General features: G+C 31.8%; 1 protein-coding gene across 1 annotated transcript in view; it reads right to left on the bottom strand.

Moving 5' to 3' along the window:
* Nucleotides 1-6,360: 6,360 nt before the first annotated feature.
* The window catches only part of LOC126740558 (neuroligin-4, Y-linked-like), a 63,558-nt gene continuing 58,701 nt past the window's right edge, over nucleotides 6,361-11,217 (bottom strand). Inside the window, exons 10-11 of the mRNA XM_050446643.1 lie at nucleotides 10,509-10,621; nucleotides 6,361-8,687 (exon numbers count right to left, since the gene is read on the bottom strand). Of these exons, the coding sequence (XP_050302600.1) occupies nucleotides 6,817-8,687; nucleotides 10,509-10,621 (1,984 nt within the window). The 3' untranslated portion in view covers nucleotides 6,361-6,816. The remainder of the gene's footprint in view (nucleotides 8,688-10,508; nucleotides 10,622-11,217) is intronic.

Genomic DNA, 11,217 nt, shown 5'->3' with positions numbered 1-11,217 from the left:
GTTAATCAACTAAAAACAAATTAATCTAGGAGACAAATATTTGGTGAAAATTTACTTTGAATTTACAGCTTAATATTAATATTTTATTCATATTTTTTTACTTCTAGTCTAATCGACTTAATAGTATCTCGGTGTTTTAAAACTTGCATTAAAAATTTAAGATTAGTAATTAAATTAAGCACAGCATGGAAATTATAAGCTCAGAATCGCATTATTGACCAATTATGAATTTATTCTAATTTATTCTAGTGAAAGTATCTATTGAAAATAGCTTGGAAAAGTGTATGTACTTTGGGTTTACAACTTAAAATAGAAATTTACGATTTTTTTCCTGGTTATAGGATTAAATGCCTCAGAAAATTCAATGTATATGAATTGAACCACTAATTTATTTTCCGTAACTGTAACTAACTAATCTGTAGAAAATTTCGGACTAAAGTTGTACTATTGATTAACAAAGTAAAAATTTAATATATTTATTTATTCCTATTTAGAAACCCATATACAGGGTGTTTCAGAACTATGGCATCAAACTTCTAGAGGTTGTTCAGTGCAACAGTAGAATCCATTTGAGTATAGAAACCCATGTCCGGAAATGTGTCACTATGCCACTACGGCCCTAAGTCGCGTTTAAATTTAGAAAAAATTTAGAAAAAACCGCTGACTTTAGACATATGGTATACTATACACAAAATATTCAAAATATATCATAAAATTGTAAAATGTATTAAGATACAGGGTGTTCCATTTTAAAAAGTTAATGTTGACGCCATAGTTTCTACTTGAGGTACCCTGTATAGAAGTTTTTTATTGCAAAAAATGTACATGTGGCAATGCTAATCGATGTGTCGGAAAAATAAGAGAAGAAAAGAACACCTAAATTTCAAATGAATTTGTTCCTCCCTACTATCAATATAATCCTGATGTATTTAATAAAGGTTCCATACAATTGACCCTCAAGACCCTCAGGTGTTACCGTAGAACTACCTGCAATTTTTTAGACAGAATTAAGAGTCCCAAAACTGTCTGTTGTTAAGGCCTTTAATAATTAATCCTTCGAAATAATGTTTCACTCGGGGTTTCCGCTCGAAAGGGTGCCCCGGCCCATTTGTTTTGGAGGTTTTGATATCATTTTTCTTACGGTAAGGGCAAATCGTGTTGAAGAAAATAACCTTTTTGCCGTAATTTATTAGCTAGATAAACGACCAACAATTTAAATTAAAAATTAGTTAACGAAACATTTTTCTTGGTGGTAATTTCCCCTGAATTTTCAGTTCTGTATTTAAATAACGTAGGCAACTTGTCTCTATTCATCACTTTTAAGCCGTATTGCATCAATTCCTGCAAACAAAGACAAATCTAGCGAAAACTACCTACAGCTTTCGTACATCCTACTATCTAAGCGACAATCCATTTTACCCTAGTCTCCATCAGTAAAACTGCAATGCATTTAAATAAGAGCACAGATACGTCAATATGTATATAGAAAGACACGGACTCGAGAATCTTTTTATTTCCCGCCGGTCTTTTCTAAATTATATTGTTCCAGAAGAATGGAAACGATAAATCTCGACGGTCCGAGGAGACGGGTTGCGGGAGGGAAAAGCGGGCGGTAACGGCGGCAGGGAAATTTATTTTTCGGGTCGGGAAAGTCTTTTGTCGGCGCATAATGTACGAATTTGTAATCTTTTTTCAACGATTTTTTTTATGATGTATGGCTTTGAAATTAGGAAAATTTTTTACCTCTGCGCCAATCAAGTCAAATTTACTTTTACATTAATCTTAAGAAAAACTTCAGGTAAAAAAACGAGATTTAAAAGAAATCTTAAGGAAAGGAACCTTAAACATATTACATATATGCATAATTATTTTTATTTAATTTCAAAATTTAATTTTGCAAAAAAGTTGAAAGATGAAAAAAAGCAACTTGCCAACGTAGAATACCTCTATATTTACAATGCAAAATCCGATGTTGCCACTTTTGGTTTTTTTCTAGATATCTGTTCATATGTGTTAAGCTAGCTTCCGATCGATATCCAGCAACCAAAAATCTAGAACGCAGCATATGTCGTTTGCCAGGAACTATTTATAGTTCGCGCTTGCTGTTATTTAATCGATATAACTTTTGGACAGTTTGAAACTGGATATTTTAGCAATTTCACAGAGTTGGCTGAATTCAAATATCTTAAACTCTGCAGTTGCCATTAATGGATTTAGTTTTTACAGATTGGATAGAAAAACGAGAGATGGAGGTGTTGGCTTGTACATTAGGTATAACTTGATTGTTTCGAGAATTGATACTGGGGAAATTCAGGATTGTCTTGAGCAACTTTGGGTCAAATTAAAAATTGGGGGCGTTTCAATCGCAATCGGGGTATTTTACAGACCTCCCAAGGGTAGCATTAAATGTCTTAGAAGCCACCTTTAGCAATGTTGTTCCATGCTGTGATGAAGTTATTGCCTTAGAAGAATTAAATTTAAATCTATTCGTTAGTTATAATGTTACTCAGCATTTTGATTGCCTGTTGGAAAGTTTCGAATTCAGACAAATTGTCGTTAACCCAACTCGTTATGAGCGTCAATCAGCATTTTTGATTGGTGTGATATTACTGTCGGGAGATAAACTGTTAAAAGGTAATCTTGAGCATTTAATCTTCATGGAACCATGAACCATTAATTATTTAATTGCAATTTACTCATTATTATTCCAAAAATTGAACCTAAATTTATTCGATATAGAGATTTTAAGCACTTTGATGCCCATAACTTTCACCATGATTTATTAAATACTAACTGGGCAGCCATTTTGAATTGTGAGGGGGTTGATGAAAAAGTTGAGGTATTAACATCTAATATCTGAGCACTTTTTGATACACACCCTTCACTTCGGACAGCTCGTGTCACTAAACGCAAGGCCCCTTGGTTTACAGAAACACTAAAAATTATGAAAAAAGAACCTAACAGATTTTTTTCTAAATATAAACGCACAAATAATATAAGCGATTAAAAGGATTACAAAATAATGTGAAATATTTTTAGCCAGGCTATTCGCAACGAAAAGAAGGCTTATTTGGAATTTGTATCACGTTCGCAAAATTAAAAAGTTATTTGGAAAACACTAGATGAAATGGATGTTTATAATAAGAGAAAAGATAATCATTTGGGTCTACCTTTGCAATTTAAGGATGCAGAACAAATTAATAAATATTTTATCGACAGTGTTCGTCAGATTGCTCCGCAGATTAATGACAGTACTTTGAGGTATCACGAAAACAAACAAAAAATTGATAACTTATGTGAGCTAAGGCAGGTTAGGAGATTGGGATTGGTATTTGTAATGTAAAGTCCAATGCATCTGGTGCTGATAGAATTTCGTTAGATTTAAGATCAACCTGTTATCCCCAATGGAAAAATTTTTTGAAAAGTTGGTTTATCAGCAAGTGGTTGCGTTCTTGAACGAGCATAGTCTTATTCCAATTCATCAGTCTGGCTTTCGAAAGTCCCATAGCACAACTACAGCATTAATTAAAGTGCTGGATGATATTGTAGGTGCATCAGATATTGGTAAAATGAAAGCTTTGATTCTCTTGGATTACAACAAAGCATTTGACACTATTGATCATCGAATATTATATACAAAATTGTCTTACTTGTATTCAGATGCCACTGTGCTGTTTTTGAGGAGCTACTTGAGCAATCGGTTTCAAGCTGTTGAAATTGATAACAACATAGGCTCCATTCTTGGTCCTTGATTGATTACTCTTTATATTAGAGATATTGGACAAGCAATTAAAATATCTTGTGTACACCAATATGGTGATGACACTTAATTGTATACCAGTTTTAACAATGAAGAACTACCTGCATCTATAGAAAAGCTTAATAATGATTTAAATTCCATATATTCTTAATCAGCTAACAATGGACTAAAATTAAATCCTAGTCAATTATGATAATGTTATAATAACTTCAAATAATATACCATTGCCAAATGTAGATAAATACAAAAATTTAGGTATTATTGTTGATAACAGCCTAAAGTTAGAAAGTCAGGTTGTGAAGGTGGAAAAATCTTTCTGTGCGTTGAAAAATTTGAAAGAGTAGGGAAATTATTAACACAAACCTGAAAATACAGTTAACGGAATCGCTTGTTTTATCACACTGCAATTATGGTGACACAGTTTATTGGCCTTTTCTTAATAAAAATTCAAAATACCGGCTTCAAAAAGTACAAAATGCTTGTGTATGGTTCATTTTTGGGGTGAGTGTAAGAGAACATATCACTCCAAAATATTGGAAACTTGGTTGGTAGAAAACATGCGGTTATCAGAGGTTTCACCTGAGTTGCCTAGAAAAAGGGTTACTTAATAGTTCCTATCCAGGCTATCTGTTTGATAAACTTATTAGAAAAAATACCGTTCATAACAGAGACACACGCTTTAGTGATTTATTTGATGTTCCTAAGCATAGAATAGAAGTTTTCCAACGTTCGTTTTCCTATTTGTTACCTAAGTTAGCCAATACCTAAGGAATTTTATTTGTTTCTTGTCCAGATATTCACAATCAATAACTAAATCGATTTATAGTAGTCATAAACGTCTACTGACTAAAGTTTTTTTGTGATATAATTACTTAACAAGTCGAATGTTAAAGAAATGAAAAAAGCTTCCAAAGGATTTGAATTAATCTTTTTCCAATAATATATAATAAATATCTAAACGCATTTGAGATGGTTGCAAACCTCTACAAACAAAAGTGTTTTGGTAAAGAATTATTGAATTTTTAGATGTTAAAAAATATAAAGGGCTATACCTTCTAACGGCTATAAGAAAAAGTTTTATCCATATCCTTTGACAGTTATAGCCGTTAATAATATCTAACCCAATGAATTTTAATCAAAAACTTTCGTTTGTAGAGGTTTGCAACCGTCTCAAATTCGTTTAGATATTTATTATATATTACAGCAAAAATTGTAATTTAAATCCTTTGGAAGTTAATCTTTTAATTAACTTTTACGTACAAATCTTAGTTTGTCAAGGTTTATACTTACTATAAACTGAATTATAACTCCTTTGGAATTTCAGGAGATACCGGCATTCGGAGATACACAACAGTGGGCGCGGACTATAAATATATTGCTGGCAAACGACATATTATGCTGCGTTCTCGATATAGTTGCTGGATATCGATCAGACACTACCTTTATTTTTACACAAATTTTCGCAGTATTTCGCGTTTGATTAAACAATAAATTTTCTAGGATATAATAATATATTTAATTACACATTTCTATGAATATTTTCCCAAAAGTAATGAAGGCAATAAGCTTAATTTTGATATTCAATACTCAATAGATACTTCACAAATATGTCGTCTTTTATAATGTTATAACCTAGAAGGGTCACACCATTGACACCTAACTCGCCTGTAAAAGGAACGATTAATTTCCTTTTTCCTAATATATGTGACCCATTTCAGACTTCTTTACCATTTTTCAACAGAAAAGGGAGTTTTTAGTTGTAATATTAATTAAAAAAACGCACTGAAACCACTCAAAACAACGAGCGCAGTTGCCAAGTATCTTTATCGCAAGAATATTTCTGAGCAAAATCTACAGCGTTGCCGATGTGTATGGAGATTTGGCTATTTAAAGAATCCAAATGAAAAATATTAATTATTATTAGTGTTTAGTGTAAATAGATCGAGTTTTACTCTTTCTTCTGCTTTATACTAAAGAATGCAATTCATTTTCAGCTAAATATAATAATTTATTAAAACACTTTATTTTCTTAAAATTGAGTAATCACTCACAGCATGGACTAAATTTTATCAACAAAATATCCCCTCTGCCCCCTGTGTAGATATTGCGATCTAGTGTATTCAATGTTCTAAGCCTATACAGGATGCATCCGATTAAGTCACTATTGGTATCTTTGTTAATATTTAAGATACAGGATCAGGTCGAATTTAAATATTGTTCGGTTTAAATCCTCTTCTCATATTCAAATTTCTTAATATCAGAATAAGCATTTTGTTAAATTATTTTATTACCTATTTAGTATGAAAACATATCCTACATAAAGTTGTATAGAACTTGAGGATATCATTGATCATCATAATATCTTTTATGCCCTATTGGCAACATAAATCTAAAATTTGGTGATCAAGATCTGCTTTTAAAGTAAAGTTGAACTTAACTAAATCAAAATTAATTTACAACTTAAGTACTTCCAATATGAACTCAGTTCATAAATTAGCAAATTTGGTTTCTTAATCAGCTCCTTTAAGAAGATTTAACTTAAACAATCATTTTTGTATAACCAACTTAACTGCGGGATGAACCAATAACTAAAACAAACGGCAATTGTGACTAATTTTATTCACAATAATTAAAAAAATCTTTATAAATAAATAGTTGTTAATTCTAAAATAAATACTGTTTAAATGGCTCAAATATCGACAACACAATTTATTTACATTTAATCTTATATATTTTTTTTCAGTCTTTTATATACAAAAATAAATAATATATCACTAATCTGCAAAAATTATACACGAATTAGAAATTAAGAAAAATTACATAATTTAAAACATTTACCCTGAAAACGTACCTAAACCTTAAATGATTAATTTCATAAATTATACCAATAATCAATTTAACCCTTATAAAGAGCTATAATAATGATCTATTTCAACTGTTTTATTTTTAATCTTTTAGTTGCCATAAGAGAATACAAAATATACAACAAAACTAATGTTCGAATGAGCTGAGTCAAAATGTCATGCCCTAGCTTTCCCGACAGTTTTACTTTCCATTTATACTCTTTTAACCACCGTTCCAGTATCACTTCCTTCAGAACTAGGAGAATTTGAATCAGGACTAGATGAGTTTGACTCTGGACTTGACGTATCCTTATTTAAACTAGTGTTGGAGCTCTTCACGAGCATTGGTATATGAGATTTCTTTTTCTTATCCGATATATCTTTATGTTCATCAGTCTTGTCTTTAAAACATAGACCTTCAGGTTTATGCCCATGCACTTCTGGACGATTGTCTGGTACCACAACTCTCGGATGATTTGCTTTGTCTTCACACTTTGCCCTTATAATACTGGGTTTTACAATTACTTTGGGATCAACCTTTTTTATGGGTTCATTTGGGTTGGTAGTAATAATAGCGCGTGGTATGCCCTTTTGCTCTTTTTTCTTGCTTTCCTTAGGCACCAGAGGGCCTATATATAGGTTATTACAAGACAGTTCTGGCTCAGGGCTAGAGCAAGTCTCTTCTGCTAACATTGGCTCAGAAATGCATACTGGCTGAGGATTACTTCCTTGCCTTCCTAGAGTTGTTGTTCTTGGAGGAGGCATTGGAGGAAACCTTATAAAGTTTCTTCCAGTTGGACTATAGGGCTCGCTATTAGAATATAACAGTTTATCAGTAGGTGGGAAATAGAGGTTATGGACAGGCATACTGCGTCGTTTATTTAGAAACGCTTGTCGCCCTGGATGATCTGGCAACACTTTTGGGAAGTTTCGTCTTTTAATCGTCATTAGAGCTTCTTCAGGTGACAACGGATTTAAGATATTTGGATTGTCGTCTTTAGAAGTGACGTTAATATCCAAGTTGGTTGGATCAAATGTTTTTAAACGCTTGATGGCGCTGTAGTCTACGTCTTGGACTGGATCGCTTTTGGAGTGTTTGTGTTCAATTTTAATGTACTGAGGTTCATTTAGATTTGCCAGATCTAAGTTTGTAATGCTTTTTCTTAACTCACTGTTACTTGTGCTCTTAGGTGAGGTAAAGTCTTCCAAAGTAACGGATCTACGAAGCGGCTGCGGGGACGCCTTGGCATAGTCAAAAGATCTGGAAAGTTCAATGGGTTTTTGCATTAAAACACTGGGACCACGTCCGGAAGGTGTGGCATCAATCGCCACAGATACTTTATCAGCTCTTTTGCGCCTATTAGACCTGTCAATACTTGCCGTCTTGATTAACATAGGCTTAGTAGGCTGCTGTTCTTTCTCCTTCACCTTCTCTTTCTTTTTTTGTTTTTCAGGCTTTCGCTTAACTTTAGGACTGTATTTTAAGACTATTTCATTAGTTATCCATTCACGGACTTTTGCATGTGCATCAATAGTACTGTTCGACATCGCTCTAGTCAACTTGGCCTTGGAGTCACTTGGTACTTTGTCGTAAGTATCATCTGCTATTGCCTGGCTTTTTCGGATCATTTGGACGATGTTGCAGCCCTGCAGTAACGTTGCGTCATCTTCAGGTTCATCTTCTGGTGTTTCCTGGTTATCCTGGCTAGGTTTTTTATTTCTAATGCACCTAATATAAAGAAATGTAAAGAATACCAGGTTTGCCAACAGAAACATTCCACCAAGGACTACTAAAATGCTAATAGTTGAGGAGCTTTGACGAACCTCCTCTGGCGGCGAGGTCAGTATATGGCCGAAGGTTTCACGATTCCTGAACGGGTCAGTTTCGGCACTATTGCCAATTCTTTTTAAATTACCAAAGCCTTTGTTAAAATTTTCATATTTATCTCTTGGGTTACTGGGTTTTACATTATATGTGTTCCACGGCAAAGGGTTTTGTGAAAAGTTGAGGATGTGAGGAAATGAGTTGATCCAATACTCCATCTGTTCTTTTCGGTAGAATTGTTCCCTGGTGATCGGAATATCTGAAATAGGGCAAGAAAATATAAATTGTAATTATGATTTACTTAGTTGTGTAAATGTAGGCAATAATTGATTTATTTTATTGTCTATAATAAGTTTACGTAAATGATAACGACTGATGATAAAATAGTGTATTCACTTTTAATATTTTACTTAAATTGAAGGAAAGTTTTTAAATTGATTTTAAAGGTTGAACTAAATAAAGAATTTTTTATCGCTATAATTTTGGCTACAAGTAAGAGGAGAGTCAATCTATCAATCAATCAATCAAAATGGCTTATTTGTCAAAATTTACTGTTTTATAGATCAATAAAAATTATAAGGAAAAAAAATTACATTTACAAATAAGACTATTCTCGCGATTATAAAACCGTTTTCCCTAGTAAGAACAAGCAAAGAAGGGATGAAAAAGCCCTTTACAATTTACAAAAATAATTTTACAAAAATAAAAATAACGTTTTTATATAGGAATGCAAAGTAAGATATACAATTAATTAACCTAAGATTTTAAGACAGGCACCGACAACGGACGAGCGCAAGGAGAGAGGACAGACGAGACAAAAAGACTCCAAAAACCAACCGTAAGATGCGTGTATTGGTCTAGGCTATCAAAAAATATACGTATGTATGTTACGGAAAAAGAAAGATTAAAACTAAAAACGGAATTTTAAAATATAATCTCCGAACATTCCACTGAAAATTAGCATATTATATACACATGTATATCTTATGTTACATGTTACTATTTCTTGTATTATGTTATTATACGCATTATTACATTTTATATATCACCCCACTTGAATTAATTGCCAATTTGTTGTTCTATAAGTAGTTTAGATTTTATTTGACCAGAGAAAGCTCCCAAGGGCATTTGCTTTATGTCATTATTTAAGCCATTCCACATTTGAACAGCTACATAAGGAAACGTTGAAATGCTGCGCTTCTATGCAATATTACGATAAAAACGTTGTTATTTCGTGTGGCATGCGCATGTTCGAATTCTTGAATTCTTGAGAGTGAGTTAAAAATTTATTGTCAGGTTAAGAATTAACTTAGATTCACATGTTCTTCATATTGCTAAAAAAAATACAGTAAATATTCAAAAATTAATTTGATTTAAATTTAATAAGAGGATTATTTTTCGATTGTACAAATGCTACAACAACAGAATAGGCTAACATGCCTAATGAAAAGCCTCTGCAAATAGACCCTATTTAACTTAACACCTATATTTATCTGTATACAACTGAGAGCAAAGAATAACTGAAATATCAGGAGGCATAAATGAGAGAGAAACCGAACACAGCATACACGATAAACTGCACAACATCGAGACTTATACAAGTAGAAAGAAATGGCAATATATTTATTTATAGTTAATTTTGAATAAGAAACGTAAGTTAAAGGTTAAGATTGACAATTTTTGATCTGACTGACCATGGGAAAATGAATCCAACCTATTATTACCACTAAATAACAAGTTTAGCAAATTTATTAAATTATTTAAGATTTTCAAATCTTTTTCATTGATTCATTTACAAAAAAATCTTTTCCTTGTTTATTTGAAGGTTACTAAAATGTCGCAGATTGAAAATTTGTAAAGAATTGTTACTATTAGATTTGCTTTAAGATAATTAATGATGAATTGTAAAAGAAACTCACTTATAAGAGTAAAATTGAATATTTCGTAATTAACATAATCTTTGCATAAATAATAAAAAGCAAAATGTTTGAATCTAATTAAAGACATATTGAAAAATCTAGAAATTTTACAGATAATTTACGTGACATTTATTATTATTTATTATTATTATTAGTCTTACCAAATTTTAAATAAAATTGTTCCTCCTTGTTAAACTGAAACCAGTCTGGATAGAACTGATGCCACTCGCTAAAGTTAACTTTGGTGTAATCCTTCCTCGGCACAGCTGGATTCCTAAGCATATAAACATTGGTTAAAAACATAATTAATTAATATATAATTACTGTTTTAATATTAATTAAAGAAAATATATGTTCATGTTCTGGTATATTAATTTAACTATACAAATATAATACTATATTTATAATACGTAAGTATAAAATATAACTATATTGTTTTTGTTTAGAATTTTTAGCCTAATAATAGAAGATAGTGGCGACTACTACCGCCGGTAAATAAAAATTTCCTGGAAAATGTAAACTTTTTGTATATGACACTGTGTACTACATATTTTAAGTATCATAAAAAATGCGGATCTTAATGCAAGAAGGGGATGAGTGGATACTCTTTTGAAATTAAATTAAAGGTGTCATGAAGTTCCGCAAAGTATATACTATTCTTTGATATAAGAACGAGACGAGGGTCTTCACAGACAACGAATTTATTAATCCTGTGAATGAAACCTTTGGTGTGATACTCAAATCATGAAGTAGTTTTTACCACTTACAAAAACGCTTTATTTTATTCTCGACACATCTTTCGCTAATAATGTTAGCATCTTCGGGAAAAGAATAAAGTTGGAAGCTATTACTGATCTTAAGTGGTCATTT

The sequence above is a fragment of the Anthonomus grandis genome, chromosome 9 (assembly GCF_022605725.1).
Source record: "Anthonomus grandis grandis chromosome 9, icAntGran1.3, whole genome shotgun sequence".
Classification (NCBI taxonomy): domain Eukaryota; kingdom Metazoa; phylum Arthropoda; class Insecta; order Coleoptera; family Curculionidae; genus Anthonomus; species Anthonomus grandis.
This window is presented reverse-complemented; position numbering and strand designations above follow the sequence as displayed.